Here is an 18,180-nt window from a genome sequence, read left to right as displayed (position 1 = left end):
AAGAAATACAATATCCCTGACTAATTTTGTTACTGTATCTGCATTCCTGCACTGTGCACATTTCACATGCAAGCATAGGAACATTGTAGTAAATAAATATATAAACTGGGTCTTGACAAAAACCTGGTTTTCAAGGTGGACATCTAACAGTTTTCACTGGAAATAACCTAGCATACACTTGGAGTTAAGATACAGAACGTGAAAGCATGAAAGTGTGGAAGTAGAGATGACTAAACTGCCCAGTGGGGGACTTCCCTGAATGCCTCAGGTCCAGTGCCCTGAGGACCACTGTCTGTCCCAAGTGGGAGCAGCAAGGACACAGAAGGGCCAGTGACCTCATTTTCAGCCGTCAGCTGGTGGCATGTGTGTGTCTGGAAATTCTGGTTTTGGTAGCAGCTTCTCTCATGGATTCAAGAAAGAATGTGTTCATACTTTGAACTAATTCATTCCAAATTGAGAAAGCTTTTTGAGAATTTAAGAAATGAGGAAAGGTCTGTAAATGCTTACATGTTGACCTAGATGAAGAATCTGTGGAATTTGCTGAAGAATATACTTTTGAAGTCACACTTATAAAATATGGTGTGATTTTTGCTGTTATCATTGCAGTGGTTGTTTCTTTGTGTACTTACTGATTGTAACAGGATGGGAAGAGAGAGTGGGAGGATGTGTTTCTGGTGGTTGACCCCATCCTGCTCTGAGAAGCATCTGTGATGGAGGGTGGGCCTCACATGTCATTCTCCTCCTCAGTTAGCTTTTATCAGCTTTGGTTGATTGTCCAGACTGCCTGAAAAGCCTTTTTAAAATTACAAATTCTCAGGCTCCAGACAAACCTGCACAAGATTATAGAAATACTTTCGAATACATACCTTAAAAAGTAACTCATTTGTGAATTAAGAAGAATATGGTCATAGTTTATCTAAAAACAAGGATGTATAATTGTAGGGAGAAAACCTGACTGGTAGTTTTAGTCGAACTCAGACTAATTTATTCTTTAAATCTTTAAAATATAGCTTTTGAGAAAATAATTTATAACATTTGATAATATATATTATTTAGAGTAATATATATTTACATAATTGGGAGTGGTATAATACAATGATGTGTGTCATAGGAATAATGTATAATTAATATATAATTGACAATACGGCATAATAAAATTATAATGTGTAAGTAAATAAATTTAGTTGAGAGGATGGCTAATTAGAAAGGAAGTGTAATGTCAAAAATGAGAGCAGACTCAGGACTGGCAAACCCTGCTGAGGTCCGCGGGTGGACCAGGGCAGATCGAGCTCCTGTGAGTGAAAAGCCTGGTGTGGGGAGGGCGAGAGGGGCCACTGGGCTGTTCCCGGAGAACCGGGGCTGAGTTTTGCTGGGAGTCTGTTGGCGCTGAAGGCTCCCCCCACCCCCACCCCCCAGCAAAGCAGGGGCTGGGGTCCCGGCGAGCAGGGGTGGGCCGAGGGGGAAGATGGAAGCAGGGCGGAATCCTGAGAGGCGGCTTTAGGGGTGGGTGTGTGCTTTCCTTCCTGCACACCCGTCTGAGTTGGAGTTTGAACCGTTTCTAAGAAGAAACTGCTGGAGAAGCTTCTTGCAGTTTCTGAAGCTGACATTTACTAAAGAATTTAGCAAATAATTAACTTGGTTGGCTGTGACTTCTTAATAATAAATGAAGTCACACAGTAGGCATTCATAAAATAAAGGAATTGTCTGTATTCTTAACTCCAGATTTGTAAATCCTAATTGGATTTTTACCCCATGGAAAATAAAAACAGGCTATCTGGCAAAATGGTTCAGTGTTATCTAATGTTGGATTGGGGTATGAACACCCCTGTTAGCACATGAAATGCTTACATGTGATTATTAAATGGGGTTTCTCTAACCTACCTTAACAATAATGGATTAAAGAGTGTTTTGTGGAACATTTGGATCTCTCTGGACCCCTGAGGACGTGGAGGACTGGGGGGAGAGCCTGCTCCAGGCGGCTCGTGTCCTGGCGGAGTCGGGGCCTCTTTGGGGGTGCAGGAGGTAGGGGGGCGGTGAGCCCCTGTCTGAGGTCCCTGGGTGGGAAGGGAGCAGAGTGGGGACGGAAGTCTGCCTGCCACGAGATGCAGCGGAGTATGAAGGCATAGAATACCCCATTTTGCCCCCCAAAGAGCTTTAAATTCTGAAATGGCCCACCTGGTTTTAGCAGAGCCTAGAAGCTAGGATAACACTGTTTCTCACGTCAGGTTTTTGCACGTCAGGCTGCAATAGCCAGTACTTGGTTGATTTCTGTCCAATGTCTCACCTTGTCTTTCAGCTTTTCTTTGCAATTGTCTTAACTCATCCTTTTCTTAACATACCTGCATCTGAAATCTTGACTGAAAGCCCTGGGTAACTATCTTGCTCAGATCCCTGCCCTGTAGACTGGATCTCACGTTCCCTAAGGCCGGCAAGCTCTCCTTCTCAGGCTCCCGTGAGTGGGGAGCGTGTTGTCTTTGACACTGAGATCGACTCCACATTTCTTACTTGAAATTTAATATGTTGGCCGAACTGCCCTGGACTCACTTTCCTTCTGTAGAGGGACTTTTCTTCCTGTCTATTTAGCAAATTTGTCCATCATCTTTGTCAAGTCATCATATATGTAAGCCTTTTCCCCCAAACCATATACCTCAGACTCATGATTTCCTCTTATTTTATCTCTGATTTGTTCTGTTAACTTATATAAAGCTTTATAAAATGCACTTCACTAAGCATTTTTAATTAAAAGAAAGGGACCCATTATAATGCAGTCATGTATTATCTGGAAACACATGCATATCCCATGGCCAGATGATCCCATAGCTGTGCTAGGCACGCACAGTGTCCCTTTCTCTGCTAATAGTCATGCATTGAATGCTCCCAATAGATTGTCTCAGAGGACAGGTCTGGTGACATGCAGTTATTAGCACTTTGATCTAATTACAAGATGTCTAAGAGTACTTAGTACTTTGAAATTTCTGAGCTCTGAAGTACATTACTTTTCAACCTGTGAAAGACTTCCTAAGGGATTATCCATATGTTTACAGTTTGATCCTGGATTAGGAATTAACCGGGGAGTCATTGATCAGTAGGAATTAACTGAATGTCTGCTGTCTGTCACAGCATTTAGGGTGCGTGTAACTAGCGCTAAGCTAGTTCCTATAGGGGATACAAAGTAATAAAGTCCCTTTAGTGTCCCTTGCCTCAGTTTCTCCATATTCAACAGAGATGAGGCTGATGGACTGGGTCACATCTAAGCCTGTGGGTTGTTTGTACTATTGAGAGAGAACATGGACACAGAACAGTGAGCATGCAGGATAATGTTGTCATAAGAGCACAGGAAGAGGACTAGGGTAAGATGGCATCCAAGGTATGTCCCAGAATCCTCCTCCTGTGTAACGAACAGCAGGGGCAAAAGGACATGAGGCCTGGCCGTGAGGGAGGCACAGAGGCTTCCGCTTTGAAGCAAGCTGGTTTCCACAAGACCATTGGAATAAAGGAGGGTCCGGATGGGTGGGGACTAGACGAGGAGTGTTGTCCTGTTTAGTCCCCTAGTGAGACCCCCAAAGAGGTTTTGTCACTCCAGGTTTTATGTGTCAATTATTGTACTAGAAATTAAAACTAGGAGTTTAAAAAAATGTTTACTATTCACTTAAGATTAATAGTAATAAACTAATGTTAATATAAATAATATTTTTAATGAAAAATAACTATTTCCAAAACAAACAAAAATAAGTGTGCAGAATGGAACATTATCTTGCTGCAAACCTCTTCACTGTCTAGATTCATAGAAGAGCGGGTTTCCCATAGCTGCTCTGCATTCAGTCTCTGGCTGTTTGTTGTTTTGGTTGAAGTATTTGGAGAAAGTCCAGTCTCATACAGATGTGTAGTTGATTAAAGGAGTATTTTAATAGCCCGTTCAAGTAATTGTGGATATTCTTCTTTGACACTGCAGTGGAACTCAACAAGTGATGATTTCTTAAAGGCTAGTTGCAGTGTGAAATCTGAAACCTCATCAGTGAACTTTGCTTCTCTGTTGCACCAGAGTCCCTTGGTCCACCTTACTTGATGAAGGGATCTTTTTTGCCCATTCATGATTTTGTAACATGTACTGCTCACTTGGAAAATACTGATTTGTACAGATCTTCCAAATGTCAACAATATTAAGAAAACAGACATTAATATCATCACTGATCTCATCAGAGAAATCTGAAGTACTTGAAGCTGTCAAGCTTAGGGTAGGTGATGGAAGTTTTTCCAAAATTCTAATTTTGCTTAAGAGCTCAAATTTTATCATTGACAACAATGATAAATTTCCTTGCAGCGACAGGTTCACTTTACTCATTTTTGAGAAAATGTCTGTCTCAGTCTATTAGCCATAGTTTGTCAGTGGTTCTTTCAGTGAAAAGTGGGTGGAGAAAGCACCCAGTTCCCCTCCCAGCTGAAGCAGCTGCACAGGTGCTTTTCCTGGAGAGAGTCGGGGTGCCGAGGTGCCAGGGGTGTGCTTCACGTGCCCTTCCTGTCCCATCCACGGAAGATCGCAGAGCCGTGTACTTAGGGGTCTAGATTTCATAAGAATCATTGTTACCGTTTCATGAAGGACATTCTGAGTGAGTTAGCTTTTCCGACTGTGAGCTCCTGGCCATGGAGAGTGACCCCCATGTCACTGCCCTGACTGGTGCTGAGGGTCCATTAGTTTGATCGCCACTGCCTTTGCACTGTCAGGCCACATCTCAGCACTGGAAGGAAAACACATCACTTCTTAGTGTCGTTGGGAACACAAAGTTTTGACCTTGAGGACCCTGGGGGTTTAGTAGAGCACACTTGGGAGCTGCTGCTCTACGTGAGAACGGAGGTTGTGTTAGACAACTACGTTGTAACAGCAAACTCTGTCTTATATTTAGTCCGTTAACCCACAGAAGTTAGTCATTTCACACTGAGACTGCTAAAAACCATTCATTCTGCTAAACTCCATTTATTATATGAAAACTGGGAAAGCAACACATTGTATATCTGTGTATCATCTGTATGTGTGAGTAACAGAAGAGATGACGAATCATTCAGTCAAAACAGCCCCCCACCCCGGGACAGATGGTGCTGTATTGAGTCCTGATGCTTTACTGTTTAATTTGTTTTCATTTAAGAATAGGTACCCATCTAACTTCAGTTCAGGATCCTGAAGCTTAATGTACATGTTAAACGAAAGAAAACGTAAGTTTTAAATTCTTATGAAAAGTTAACATTTAACCACAGACTGTTTACATTTTGTTTTTGTTTTTGCTTTTTTCCCCTAGGTCGTTTAGGCCAGTTGGGTTTGAAGGAAGGGTTTCCATCAGCTGTGAAAAATATTAGTGCAGTCATTGGTATGTTTATACAGCATGCCCAGGATGAAGGTAAAACTTTTATTATAATTATTTTTAAATCATTTGCATTCCTCTTATTAATTCTGTTTTGAGTTCTTACTACGTGCCATGCTCTGTGCATCTCTCAGTGCTTGGGGCTGAGGAGTTTGATCATGGAGCCACACTCTGCCTGCGTTCTCAGCACTGGCATTTGAACGTTTGTGGGTTTCCTGTTGTTTCAGTGGTAGCCGCTCGCCCTGTTGGGCAGCGCATCCCTAAGGAAGAGGAAACTCTCTTATCGTCCTGGTGCTGACGTTCTGTCTCAGAAACTGTCGGTACTATCTTCATGCTGCCCTGTGACCTCCGACCAGTGACTCAACCTCAGCTGCCTGCAGAGGCCCGGCTGAAGTTGTGTCGTGATGACCAAGTGCGGTCACACGTGTGAAGCCGCGACCCCAGTGTGGCCTGGGTATCACTGAGTACTTAGCATCCCCAGAGAACTTGGAAACTGGAGGCTTTTTGTGATCCGGTCTTCATAGTAGTGGTTTCCTTTTCATTTGTATACCTCAGAGCATGTAATTTTATATTCTTATTCCTTTGTGGGAAGAGATTAAAACTCAAAAGTAACCCTTTGAAGCGATGAGTCTTATTTTTATTTGAATGTTATGCAATCAAGGAGTAATGCATCCTTTTTCAGAAATAGGTGACCATATGTATGTGGATTTATCTCTGGGCTTTCTATCTTATTCCATTGATCTATATTTCTGTTTTTGTGCCAGTACTATACTGTCTTGATTACTGTAGCTTTGTTGCATAGTCTGAAGTCGGGGAGCTTGATTCCTCCAGCTCCATTTTTTTCTCAAGATTGCTTTGGCTGTTCACCGTCTTTTGTGTTTCTATACAAACTGTAAAATTTTTTGTTCTAAATGTAAGACCAGACACTATAAAACTGTTAGAGGAAAATGTAGGAAAAACATTCTTTGACATAAACATAAACCACAGCAAGATCTTTTTTGACCCACCTCCTGGAGTAATGAAAATAAAAACAAAACTAAACAAATGGGATGTAATGAAACTTAAAAACTTTTGCACAGCAAAGGAAACCATAAATAAGACAAAAAGACAACCCTCAGAATGGGAGAAAATATTTGCAAATGAAGCAGCAGACAAAAGATTAATCTACAGACAGCTCATGCAGCTCAATATCAAAAAACAACCCAATCAAAAAACGGGCAGAAGACCTAAATAGACATCTCTCTAAGGAGGACATACAGATGACCAAGGAGCACATGAAAGGATGCTCAACATCACTAATTATTAGAGAAATGCAAATCAAAACTACAATGAGGTATCACCTCACACTGATCAGAGTGGCCATCAACAAAAAATCTACAAACAGGGCTTCCCTGGTGGCGCAGTGGTTGAGAATCTGCCTGCCAATGCAGGGGACACGGGTTCGAGCCCTGGTCTGGGAAGATCCCACATGCCGTGGAGCAACTAGGCCCGTGAGCCACAACTACTGAGCCTGCGCGTCTGGAGCCTGTGCTCCTCAACAAGAGAGGCCGCGACAGTGAGAGGCCCATGCACCGCGATGAAGAGTGGCCCCCACTTGCCACAACTAGAGGAAGCCCTCGCACAGAAACGAAGACCCAACACAGCCAAAAATAAATAAATAAATAAATTTATTTAAAAAAAAATCTACAAACAGTAAATGCTGGAGAGGGCGTGGAGAAAAGGGAACCCTCTTGCACTGTTGGTGGGAATGTGAATTGATACAACCACTATGGAGAAACAATATGGAGGTTCCTTAAAAAACTAAAAATAGAACTACCATACGACCCAGCAATCCCACTATTGGGCATATACCCAGAGAAAACCATAATTCAAAAAGACACATGCACCACAGTGTTCACTGCAGCACTATTTACAATAGCCAGGACATGGAACAACGTAAATGTCCAATGACAGATGAATGGATAAAGAAGATGTGGTACATGTATATGTATACAATGGAATATTAGCCATAAAAACGAATGAAAATGGGTTGTTTGTAGAGATGTAGATGGACCTAGAGTCTGTCATACAGAGTGAAGTAAGTCAGAAGGAGAAAAACAAATGTCATATATTAATGCATATATGTGGAATCCAGAAAAATGGTACAGATGAACCTATTTGCAGGGCAGGAATAGAGATGCAGAAGTAGAGAACGGACATGTGGACATGGGAAGGAGAGGGTGGGACAAATTGGGAGATTAGGAATGACATATATACACTACCATGTATAAAATAGCTAGTGAGAACATTCTGTGAAGCATAGGAAGCTCAGCTCGGTGCTCTGTGATGACCTAGATGGGTGTAATGAGGGGGTGGGAGGGGATACATGTATACATATAGCTGACTCACTTCATTGTACAGCAGAAACTAACACAACATTGTAAAGCAATTTTACTCCAATTAAAAATAAAACAAAAAAAAGGAGTAATGCAGTTATACAGTTTCCATCGGAAACACACGATGACATCTGAAATTTACATCCGAGATGATCTTAACGTGTAGGTTGTCCTCCGCTTTCAGGGTGAGGCGTGGCAGGTTGAGCTAATGAGAACTTCTTTGTCATCTTTGATTTTAGAGTAGCTGCTGAGGTAACGGCCCTGAAAACGTACTCTTACCGTCTAGACTGTGTGTTGTCATCAGAGAGTAGCCAGGGAATGGCCGACGGGCTTTCTCGCCACAGATGCCGGGTGGGCATTTCTTAGCAACAGCGTGGCCCTCCTGCTGGGAGGAGCGAGAGGGCCTTGCGCTGGGCTTGCTCTGGGTTAGGCCTTGTCCCACAGAGCAGCACGGGGTCCCCAAGGTGGCCTTCTGGGGATGGCCCTCCAGAGCTTGAACATTGACTTCATTCTGTGCACAGGAAGCTAACGCCCTGCAAGAAGCATACTTTGCTGGAGGCCTGGCGCTGGTTAGCTCCACCAGGTCACAGCCAGGCTGCCCGAGTCCAGAGCCTACACAGTGCACATGCTCTTATAATTATTTTTAAATCCCTGTGTAAAACTCTTACTCTTTGACTTTTTTTTAAGTCTTTACTATGTGCCCTTCTCTATGCTTCTCTAATTACCATGTAGGTAAAGGGAATATATTAAAAAAAATTTTTTTTAACTTTAATTTTTTATTTTTGGCTGTGTTGGGTCTTCATTGCTGCACGCAGGCTTTCTCTGGTTGCGGCGAGCGGGGGCTACTCTTCGTTGCGGTGCGTGCGCTTCTCATTGCGGTGGCTTCTCTTGTTGCGGAGCATGGGCTCTAGGTGCGCAGGCTTCAGTAGCTGTGTCTCGGGGGCTCAGTAGTTGTGACTCGCGGGCTCTAGTGCACAGGCTCAGTAGTTGTGGCTCACGGGCTTAGTGGCTCTGCAGGATGTAGGATCTTCCCAGACCAGGGATTGAACCCGTGTCCCCTGCATGAGCAGGCGGATTGTTAACCACTGCGCCACCAGGGAAGCCCGGGGAATGTAATTTTAAAGCTGCTGTAGTACTATCTACATCTACAGCATTAACATTTGAATGTGTGGGTTTTGTGATATTTATTTTTAAATAGTAGTAATTTGCCCTATTGGGCATTGCATCACTAACAGTATATAGTTAATAATAAGTTTTAATGAGATAACTCCTAAATTTTTTAACTAAATGATTGAAGTGAATTTAACTAAAATTGAACTAAATTAAATTTGAATTAAATAACTCCTAAATAAACGTATACTTAATGAGAACTCTAGTACACCGTAGTCTCTAACCTAGCTATAGTCTACAATTAAATGCCGTGATCCATAGTCATATACTATAACCTAGTGTGTAAGAGTCTAGTATATGCTCTACTACATACAAAAAAATTAGTTTTTCACTTGCTCTCATGTCATCATGTTTTTCATTTCCAAAGTCCACTTATAAACACTTCCAGGGGGTATAATGGAGTCATTTATTTGACAAATGCTTTGGGATCCACATTTTACTAAAACTTAAAACATGAGGGTGTGATCCTTCCAGGACCACTTTGGAAAGCTTCGCACTGATCGTGAGAGGGCGGGCGCTTCAGGTCCCGTGCCCCTACTCCGGCTTGCCATCCTCTGGGTACAGGCAGCGCCAGGAACCTGTAGAGAGCTGTGCAGCGTTTTGCTTTGTTTTTGTTTTTGTTTTCCATTTGCAGAAGGGATTTAAATGAACTTCTTCATTGTGTGTTTTTTTTTTTTAATATTTACTTTTCATTGCTGGAAGACAGTATTTGTTGAATAGTCTTTTATTAGATCAACAACATTAACATTTTGCATAACGAAGATTTTCTTGTATGATGACTGATGTGGAAATTCTTTTCAGACATACCGTGGGGTATCCAGCTGGCAGCCGTGTACGCTCTGTGTGACTTGAGTCCCAGTAACCCAGCGGAGATCTCCAAGATCCTGGAAGCCTGGCGCACAGAGACCTCTCAGCGTGTCCCCTCTGCAGTGCTTAGCTCCCTGGAGGAGGTCAGCGCTCTGTGTACGGAGGAGCGTGGCTGACTGCCCCATGCTGTGCCCGGAGAAGTGCCTTCCCGTCGCCCGAGTGCAGATAGATCAGTCAGCTTCCAGGGTGCCATCCGAGGTTCCCGAGAGAGATGTCAGGGAGATACAAGTGCTGGGGGCGGAGAAGGAAGCAGTGGCTGCTTTCCCTAAAGCGCACACATTTCACTTATGGCTGCTGTGATCACATGACATGGATTGTAATTTGTTGTGTCTTGGTCAAACAACAAAAACTTGAACTTAGCCCTTTTTTGCTGCAGAAAGTGTCCTTTTAGTCGCTTTTAAAAATTGAGTGGCATTTTGTAATGAATATAATGTAAAAGCATTGATTTGGTTCCTGAGCCAATTTTGGACTTTGTGCCCAAATGGCTGACTAGGAAAAGATGAGGAGGCTAAAACAGTGCTCCTGGAAGCTTCTGCCACTGTCTTAGCTGGAGACGGGCTCCAGAGCTCCTCTCAAGGTATGGAGCGCAGCTGACCAGAGTAGATAAACAGGGAGAGCCTTGAGAACTTTAGTGCATTTCTTCAGGTCTCTAAAGTTCCTTGCAAATATTTAACTGTATCAGGAAAAGGAGAGCTGAGGATAGAGGTCACCGCGGGTGTTTGTACCTCACCGTGTACATACAGACGCAGCCGAGTGCGGGCAGGTCTCTGCATGTGCCGTGTATATATGGACAGCCTATAATGTGTCTCACATTTGATGATATTCCACTTTCGGAATTTTCGTATTTGTACATAGAAACTGGGTTTCATAACTCACCGTGGTCCTGATTTGTCTTATATTCATCATTTCTTAAAACTCTTGTATGTGTTTTTTATAATAAAAAATAAAAGTAAGCCATGCACACGATTGTCCTGGTCAGTAAAGAGTGACACTTGGTCTTACTTCTGTTCCAGCCGAAGATGAAGCAAATAGTCGGTGCCAACCAAAGACAGCGGTGAGCGGCCTGCCAGAGGGACCTCCCTCCTGGACGGATGGAGGCATGCTGGATTGCCCGGGTGTCCTCCCAGGTGCTCTTAGTGAGAGCAGATACCAGATAGGTGCTGGTTGGCCCTCCATATTGGATGTCTTTGTTTAGCTACAGTTGCTACCCTTTAAAAATCACATTTGACAAGTATTTTGTTACTTCTTCCTCCTGTTTTTTAAGTAATTATAACAAACAGATTTGTAAACAACTCTGCCTTGCCCTTTGGATGCTTTTTGGTGGTGTGTTCCCTCTTTCTACCTCTGTCTCTTGGGCCTGTGCTCTGTGCCAGGGCCTTGCTGGGAGGAGCTGGTGAAGAAAGTCACGGCCAGGTTCTCAAAGGCCTGTGATCTGTTGAGAGAACCCTACACAGTCACCCCTATAAATCAACAGTCCAAATTTGGGATTTAAGTGCGGTGAGGGAGATGTAGCGATCTGCCTGCGGAAGAGTAGCAGGGAGACGCCTCTCTCTCTGTTAGTCAAGGAGGGTCCCTCCAAGGAAGCAACACGTGAGCCTGGACCCGAGAGAAGGGAGCTCACCTTGAAAGGAGGGGACCCTGGAATGCGTCCCTCCCAGACAGGTGCGCCAGCTCCGGGTTGGGAGGAGCCTGCCGCGTGTGGGCAGGAGGCCGCTATGGCCAGAACATGCTGTGTAAGTGGGCCAGCGTCCTTCATTCAGTGACACAGGTAACTGCCAGTCGCTGGGGCCTGCGCAGCCCTGGGCTCGGTCACGCTCCTAGGGAGATTGGAGCAGGTGTCACGGTTCACGGGGGCTGTTCTGTGACGGAGGGCAGGAGAAGGGCGGGGCGGGAAGCAGACGTGTCAGGAGGCTGGGGGTGGACGCTGGTGGCCGTGCAGACATCGGGGTGGATGGATGCCACACGGGTCGTGGAGGTGGGATCAGTGCTGAGTTCGTGAACTGGGGGTGATGGGCAGATAGGAATCAGGGTTGCCGCGGCACCTGGGCTTGGGGACAGGAGCTCCGGGATTGGTGGTAGGAGTCACACGTCCTAGGCGTGTGTCTGGGACGTGAGACCTCCAAGTGGAGGTGGCAGGGATCCTTTACAGGCGGAAGTCGAGTTCAGGCAAGGTGGGGACACAAGCTAGGAAGCTGATTGAGTTTGGAGGTTAGTTAAAGCACATGGTCACCTGGGGAGGAAGATAGCCTCCCTCACTTGGCAGGTCCTGTAATTTGAAGCTGCTTGGGGGAGGGGGAGGGAGAAACGCCAGGTAGGGCAGGAGGTGGTGGCCAAGCACCTTGGCTCCTGCTATCTTGCCCGAGTCAGGGAGGCAAGAAGGCAGGCAGCTGGCCCCTGAGCTGCTTGAGGCTGCGAGGTCGGTGAGGAAGGGCGTGGCCGGTGGTTGGATTCTGCTTCCTGTGGGTGGCGGTGAGACTGGTGAGCGTTTCCCACAAACGACGGGCTTGGGGAGGGTTGCGGAGTGAAAGGGGGTAAGGGAGAGAGCAGGTCAGCACACGCAGTTTGGGGGTCATTTGCCTAGTGAATAGGTTTGTCACAGGATTCAAAGCATTTTTTTAACCTCAACAGTTTGAGGTGTTCTTAATTGGTGGAGGGTAGGTGGCACCTGACATTGGCTGCCGGCTGCCGTTCCTTGCCCACGAGGATGCATGGAGCTTAATGGCAGCATCCGGTCCTGAATTTAACACACAGGCCTGAGCTTGCCTGTCGTGCTGCGTCACTCTCAGAGGGTGAAACAATTTTAAGCTGTGGTTAAATTTAGTTTTTGGTCCCCGGGCAGAACATCAAACACACACACACACGCACGCACGCACAAAGGTAGGTAAACATTTGAACCTGTAGTTGTGTGGGGCTTTAGTCTGGCATCAGCCTGTGCACCCAGGAGACACGGGGGTCCTGGCATCCTGGCTGGGTCCCGCATGCGGCAGGCAGCCTGGCCCGGGCCTGGCCCTCTGTTCCTGCAGCCGCTCACATGACTCGGGGGCCGAGGAGCGGGCGGTGGCCGTGAGGAGATTGTAGAGCAGCGTGGCTAGTGACATTAACGGACATCTTGTCCCCTGCACCTCCCTGGGAGGCCCCAGCTTTTCCTTCCGAGCACAAATCAGCCTGGAGGTGACACTTCAGGCTGTAATCCCCCCCCCACCCCCCTGAGAATACTTGGTCACATTGCTTACTTTGTTTTTTAAGAGAGGATGTGACAGCGTAACTCACAAATTTATGGTGTTGGTGGAGACCTGAAGGGGTTTGTGCCTGGAGTGGAATGAGCAGCGTGGCGCCGTGAGAGGGCGCTGTGGTCCCACCGTGAGCAACAAGGTCCAGGACGCAAAGGCCGTCCTGTCTGCAGTCGGCACTCAGGAGGACAGCTCTCCATTCATGCAGTGGGCTTCGAACGGAGTTCGTTTTACTGCCCAGACCCCTTATCTCCAGAAGTAAGTGCGAGATGTGTGGAAAGGCTGCCTTGTAAAGCTGATGGAATTCAAGAGCACAATAATACCCCACCCCCACCCCAAAATAGAAGCAAATACTTTTCCAGTTTGGTCAGGTTCTTTCCTGGATATTTTCTAACGATGCTAAAACAAAATGCTTTGACCAAAAATAAATAAATGAATAAACAAGTGGCAGGTGGGTGATAGTGATGGTGGGAGGTTCTGTGACACGGGCCTGATTAAGTCGCCTGTGCCCACCTGGAACGTGCTCAGTTCTTTACAAATAGCATTCCTAGAACCATAGTACAGAGGATCGTGAATGGGAGTCTAATCAACCTGCCTGACCAGGGCCAAGGATGCCACAGAGGTCTCCCTGAAGAGTGTTCTAGGAATTTAGGGGACTTTGGAAACTAAGGCAGAGCCATTAACCTAAACACTTCCCTCTCTTTTTTCCGTAATTTGCCTGACACTTTCTCAGAGAAATTCAGTGTGCTTGTTGTGATTGTGAAACAAACATGAGGTTCCTTTTCTTGCCTCTAAAGAGAATTTTAAGGAAGACCTACTTTTGCAGCGTGACATTTCTGTCTTCGTATGCTCGGATTATTTTTATGAATTAAAGTGCCGTCACTGTATTGCAATCAGTTTGCTCAGCACAGCTGAACAGTTCTAACGATGTAGACAAAGAATTGTGAGCGAAGAGTGGTGGTGAGAGATGGTTGATTCAGTTTTATAAAAATGGAAGCAGCTGCTTGCTTTTACGAGGGACTTTGGGCATTTGTGGAGGGCTTTAGGATCGGGGCTTCCTGCCTTAGGGACCTCTGCTGTCCTGCTGAGAAAGGTGATGCTGCCTTGCACCTGTCCGGGGCTGTGCCCTGGGGGACGGGAGAGGGGATGCCTGGCGGGCTGATCCCCAGACCAGAGGTTCTCAAAGGGCACGGCCTCACCCCGGACCCACTGGGTGCCAAACTGGGTTGTCGGGTGTGTACCAGCCTCTAGGGAGAGGCGTGCTCCCTGCAGCCAGGGAGGCTGCCCTGTCCTGGGCGCCTGCCACCTCTGCTCTCCCAGCCGCACTGCCTTCAGGTCAGATGTCCGCTCTCCAGGCAGCCTCCCCCGTTGTCCCCCTCCTGGTCCATTTCAGTGGAGATTTAGGAGGAAGAGGAGGTGAGCATGTTAACTGCCTTCCGCCATCTGGAACTGAATCTAGTGCCCGCCATTTTTTCTTTTTCATTTTTTATGTCATCTTTAAGAATATTATTTTTTCCTAACAAATAGCCATTGATTGCTGCTCTGAGATAATCTCACCCTAAACTGTGAGTGTTCAACTGATGAAACTCAAAAGAGGAGGAGAATGGGGGCAGGAGAAGTGAACCTCAACCCCACCTGCCCTTTGCATTCACAGAAGGCCCCCTCTTGATTGCCATGTTTTTATGTGAATTTGTACTATTAAGTATCCACTTTAATAGCTTAAATTGTAATCCAGTATGTTTATTTTATTTAATGTTTTCATGCTAGTTTTGTAGGCATGTAGTAAACATTAAAACAGTCCACACACTGGAATGTCCATCCCCCTCTGTGCCGTCCCGCTGGCCCTGCTTCCCCAGGCAGCTCTGTGACCAGGCTCTGGGCTTCCTTCCAGACACCCCGGGCCCAGCTCTGGCTGGAGGAGCAGGAACGTCACAGGCCACACCTGCTCTGCCCCCCCCCTTTTTTTTTCTTTTTTAAAATTAATTAATATATTTTTGGCTGTGTTGGGTCTTTGTTGCCGCATGCGGGCTTTCTCTAGTTGCGGCGAGCGGGGGCTACTCTTCGTTGTGGTGCACGAGCTTCTCACTGCGGTGGCTTCTCTTGTTGCGGAGCACGGGCTCTAGGTGCATGGGCTTCAGTAGTTGTGGCACGCAGGCTCAGTAGCTGTGGCTCACGGGCTCTAGAGCTCAGGCTTAGTAGCTGTGGCGCATGGACTTAGTTGCTCCGCGGCATGTGGCATCTCCCCGGGCCAGGGCTCAAACCCGTGTCCCCTGCACTGGCAGGCGGATTCTCAACCACTGCACCACCAGGGAAGCCCCTGTTCTGCTCCTTCTGATGGCCCCCGAGGTTAACAACAAACTCAGGTGCTTGCCCTGTCTCCTGAGTGCATTTCCACTCGGGGAGTTGTCCCCAAGTATGGAAGGCATGGGGAAGGGAGAGCTTCGGGGCTGCTGTCCTCTTGTCCCCCACCAGGAGATCCCCACATGCCCTCCGCTGCCCTCCCTGAGCCTGCAGCTCCGGGGGAAGGGTATGCAGGCAGTGCTGTCCGGTCTCCACCCAGCTGTCACCCCAGGCGGCCTGAACACCTCAGCTCCTAACTCCGTGGGTGTTTGTTTCCTGAACAAAGTCCAAGCCAGCAGCATCAGTTAGATTCTTAAAACCATCCTTAATAAAAACGCAGCAAAGCCTGAAAGGAGGTAACCATACAGAGTTTTAAGTAACGGTCACATTTAAAGTTCTGTGACAGTTCTTGAGGAAAGAAACACCTTGTGATGTTTCAGGGACGGGGGTTTAGGGCGATCAGTGCGTCCATGGTAAGGTGCCCTTGTGTCACCAGGGACCCTGAGGTGCTGTCTGTCCTTTACTGCTCTGCTCTCGCTGTACGGAAGGCACCTTGGTCACGTGGACTCAGGAGGGGCCTGGGGGTGGGAGGCAACGGACAAGGCCCAAAGCTCGAGTGCCAGGTCCTCTGCCCTGCCCAGGGCACCTTGCCCAACGAGTCTCTCAGCAGCCGGGAATGTGCCCCACGTGCGCTGGGCAAAGCCCCACCTAGGCCGCCCATCAGCCACCAGCGGGTAATCAGGACTTTTTCATAGAAGACAACAGTCACATTTGTTTGGGCAACCCATGCGTGACTCCAGAAACATCCTTCATAGGAAGACTGGGGGTTAGTGTTGGTGTCTTTCTGCAGGAGAAAGGTCTCCTGGCCTGTATCCCTGTATGTTTTCCAACCATTGCCTCACCTTTGGGGAAACGAATAAGTTCCCAGAGAAAGAGGATAGAGTTTTCACAAAGAAGCATTTATCCTGCAGGGTTATTTTTTTGCTTACGTGGATCCCCCTGCCAGCCCCCATCCCCGACCAGGCAGAGGAAGGTCAAGGGGCCTCTGATCCCGAGCCGCCGTCATTTTGGGACGCTCCCACCCATGATCCAAAGGCTGGCAGGACTTGTCTCAAGTTTCTGCTTTCCCATCACCCTGGGGATATTGAGGAGAACCTGCCAGTGTAGGGTGCTTTCTTCCTCCGGAGCCTTGTTAGTGTGGAAGCATCTAGAAAAGCAGACTTTGGTTCTGTTGTGGCGACAGCCGTTCTCCGGACTCATGATACCTTCTCTGAAGCCGTGTCATCGGCCGAGGGAGAGCCCAAGAAAACCAAACACAACCCCTGTCCCGCCTTAAAGTGCTGAAGACGTGCTTTATGAAATGTGAGTAGTGCCTCCTGCCCGTCAGCTTATAGCTGCTCTTCCTGCCTGAGATTCGAGGAACCTGAGTTGAACTGGAGAGCCGCCTTCAGGGGAGGAGGAAAAGGGCAACTCAGGGTCTAACCTCTCGGAATGTCTGTAACTGAGGACCAGCCTTTACTTGCATATTGAAAATCTGTGTGTTAAATCAACAGTGGAGCTGAAAATAGAATTTTAAAAGCATTCACTCTTGACCTTTCCTATGTGTATTTTTAAAGGGACTAAAATTTAGCTCCTATCACCTTGGCAATCATCCGGAATAATATTTTTAATGTGTCTTTCTGTTTATAAACCTATTTGTTTAGTGATGGGGAAGTGAGTTTTCTGGATTTTGATGCAGTTTTGCAATGCATAACTTTAATTTCTAAATAGAACTACTGGCAGTGGAAAAACTAAAGTAAGGTAAATACAATTTCAGAAACTGTAAGTTCACGTTCTTTTTTTCTGCCTTTCTTTAGCGGTGCATCCATTTTTAATGCACTTAAGGAAAAGGAAATGTTACCATGAATGATTTGTTTTAATTCACAGGTTGAGCTTTGCATTTTGTCCTTCCCACTCAAATTCCACAATCTGACCAAGTGGAGAGAAAGGAGAGGGAGAAAGAAATCTTAAAAGAAGAAAACCCTTGTGCTGGCTCCTCAAGTTGATTTTTATTTTTATTTTTTTCTCTTTAATCCCATGAAAGTGTTTTCAATGGAAAACACATTGATCGTATCGGTTCCCTTGCTCCCCTCCAAGCTGGGGGCTGACAGCTGCCTGACCTTCCTGGAAGGGGGCTCTTGGTCATGAGCACAGGACCCTCCACCCATCCCAAGGACCTCCTCCTACCAGACAGAGAAACACGGGTTTAGGAGAGAAAAGAAACAGAAGGACATCAAGGTAGATTTCACAGGAACCCAAATGTGCTCCTGGTGTCTTGTAAGGAGGAAACTTCCACGGAGGCAAAGGCTGCATCCGCTGGTGGTGGCAATGCTTCTGAGAGGCCTGGGAAGGGGCCTCCAGCACAGAAGTTTTGAGAAAACAATGAGAAATTGCACCCTTCCCTTTTAACCTGACCACAGTGCAACTCACCCGGGATTACTGACGTGGATTCTCAGATGGAGGCTGAGTCTGGAATGCCTGTATTCTTTTGTGACTTCACTTGCCTCTTTGCACCCCCGGGACTTGTCTTTTGTCTCAGTGTAGCAGAAACAAGCCAGGTATACCATAAATGATATTCTTATGAGTCACCCAAGAAATTTTGCGGGGCTCAAAACTTTTTTCTATAGAAAATACAGACAACGTCCCTAAAATTGCCCATGCAGATAATGAGAATCTGAGCTTAGGAGACATTCAGCCTTGGAGACGTCTCTTTGTTTCAGTCAGTAATTCCAATAGGATCCTGATGGTTTGTTAGGTGACACCATTAGTAATTGCTCACCATTGGAATGACATTATTTTGATCGC

The 18,180-nt window shown here is 46.4% G+C and overlaps 1 protein-coding gene across 4 annotated transcripts in view; it reads left to right on the top strand.

Moving 5' to 3' along the window:
- The window catches only part of ICE1 (interactor of little elongation complex ELL subunit 1), a 534,975-nt gene extending 523,944 nt beyond the window's left edge, over nt 1–11,031 (top strand). For 3 of the 4 annotated variants that reach the window (XM_082621035.1, XM_082621033.1, XM_082621036.1), the window contains 3 exons: nt 5,292–5,390; nt 9,701–9,849; nt 10,780–11,031. In XM_082621035.1, coding sequence (XP_082477161.1) covers nt 5,292–5,390; nt 9,701–9,849; nt 10,780–10,824 — 293 coding nt within the window. In that variant the 3' untranslated portion in view covers nt 10,825–11,031. Of the gene's footprint in view, nt 1–5,291; nt 5,391–9,700; nt 10,730–10,779 lie in introns of those variants that run through there. The other variant, XM_082621034.1, reaches the window with a different exon arrangement.
- Nucleotides 11,032–18,180: the final 7,149 nt, after the last annotated feature.

The sequence above is a fragment of the Mesoplodon mirus genome (assembly GCF_964341445.2).
Source record: "Mesoplodon mirus genome assembly, chromosome: 5".
Taxonomy (NCBI): Eukaryota; Metazoa; Chordata; class Mammalia; order Artiodactyla; family Ziphiidae; genus Mesoplodon; species Mesoplodon mirus.
The sequence above is the reverse complement of the archived record's forward strand: the minus strand, read 5'-3'. Positions and strand labels throughout refer to the sequence as shown.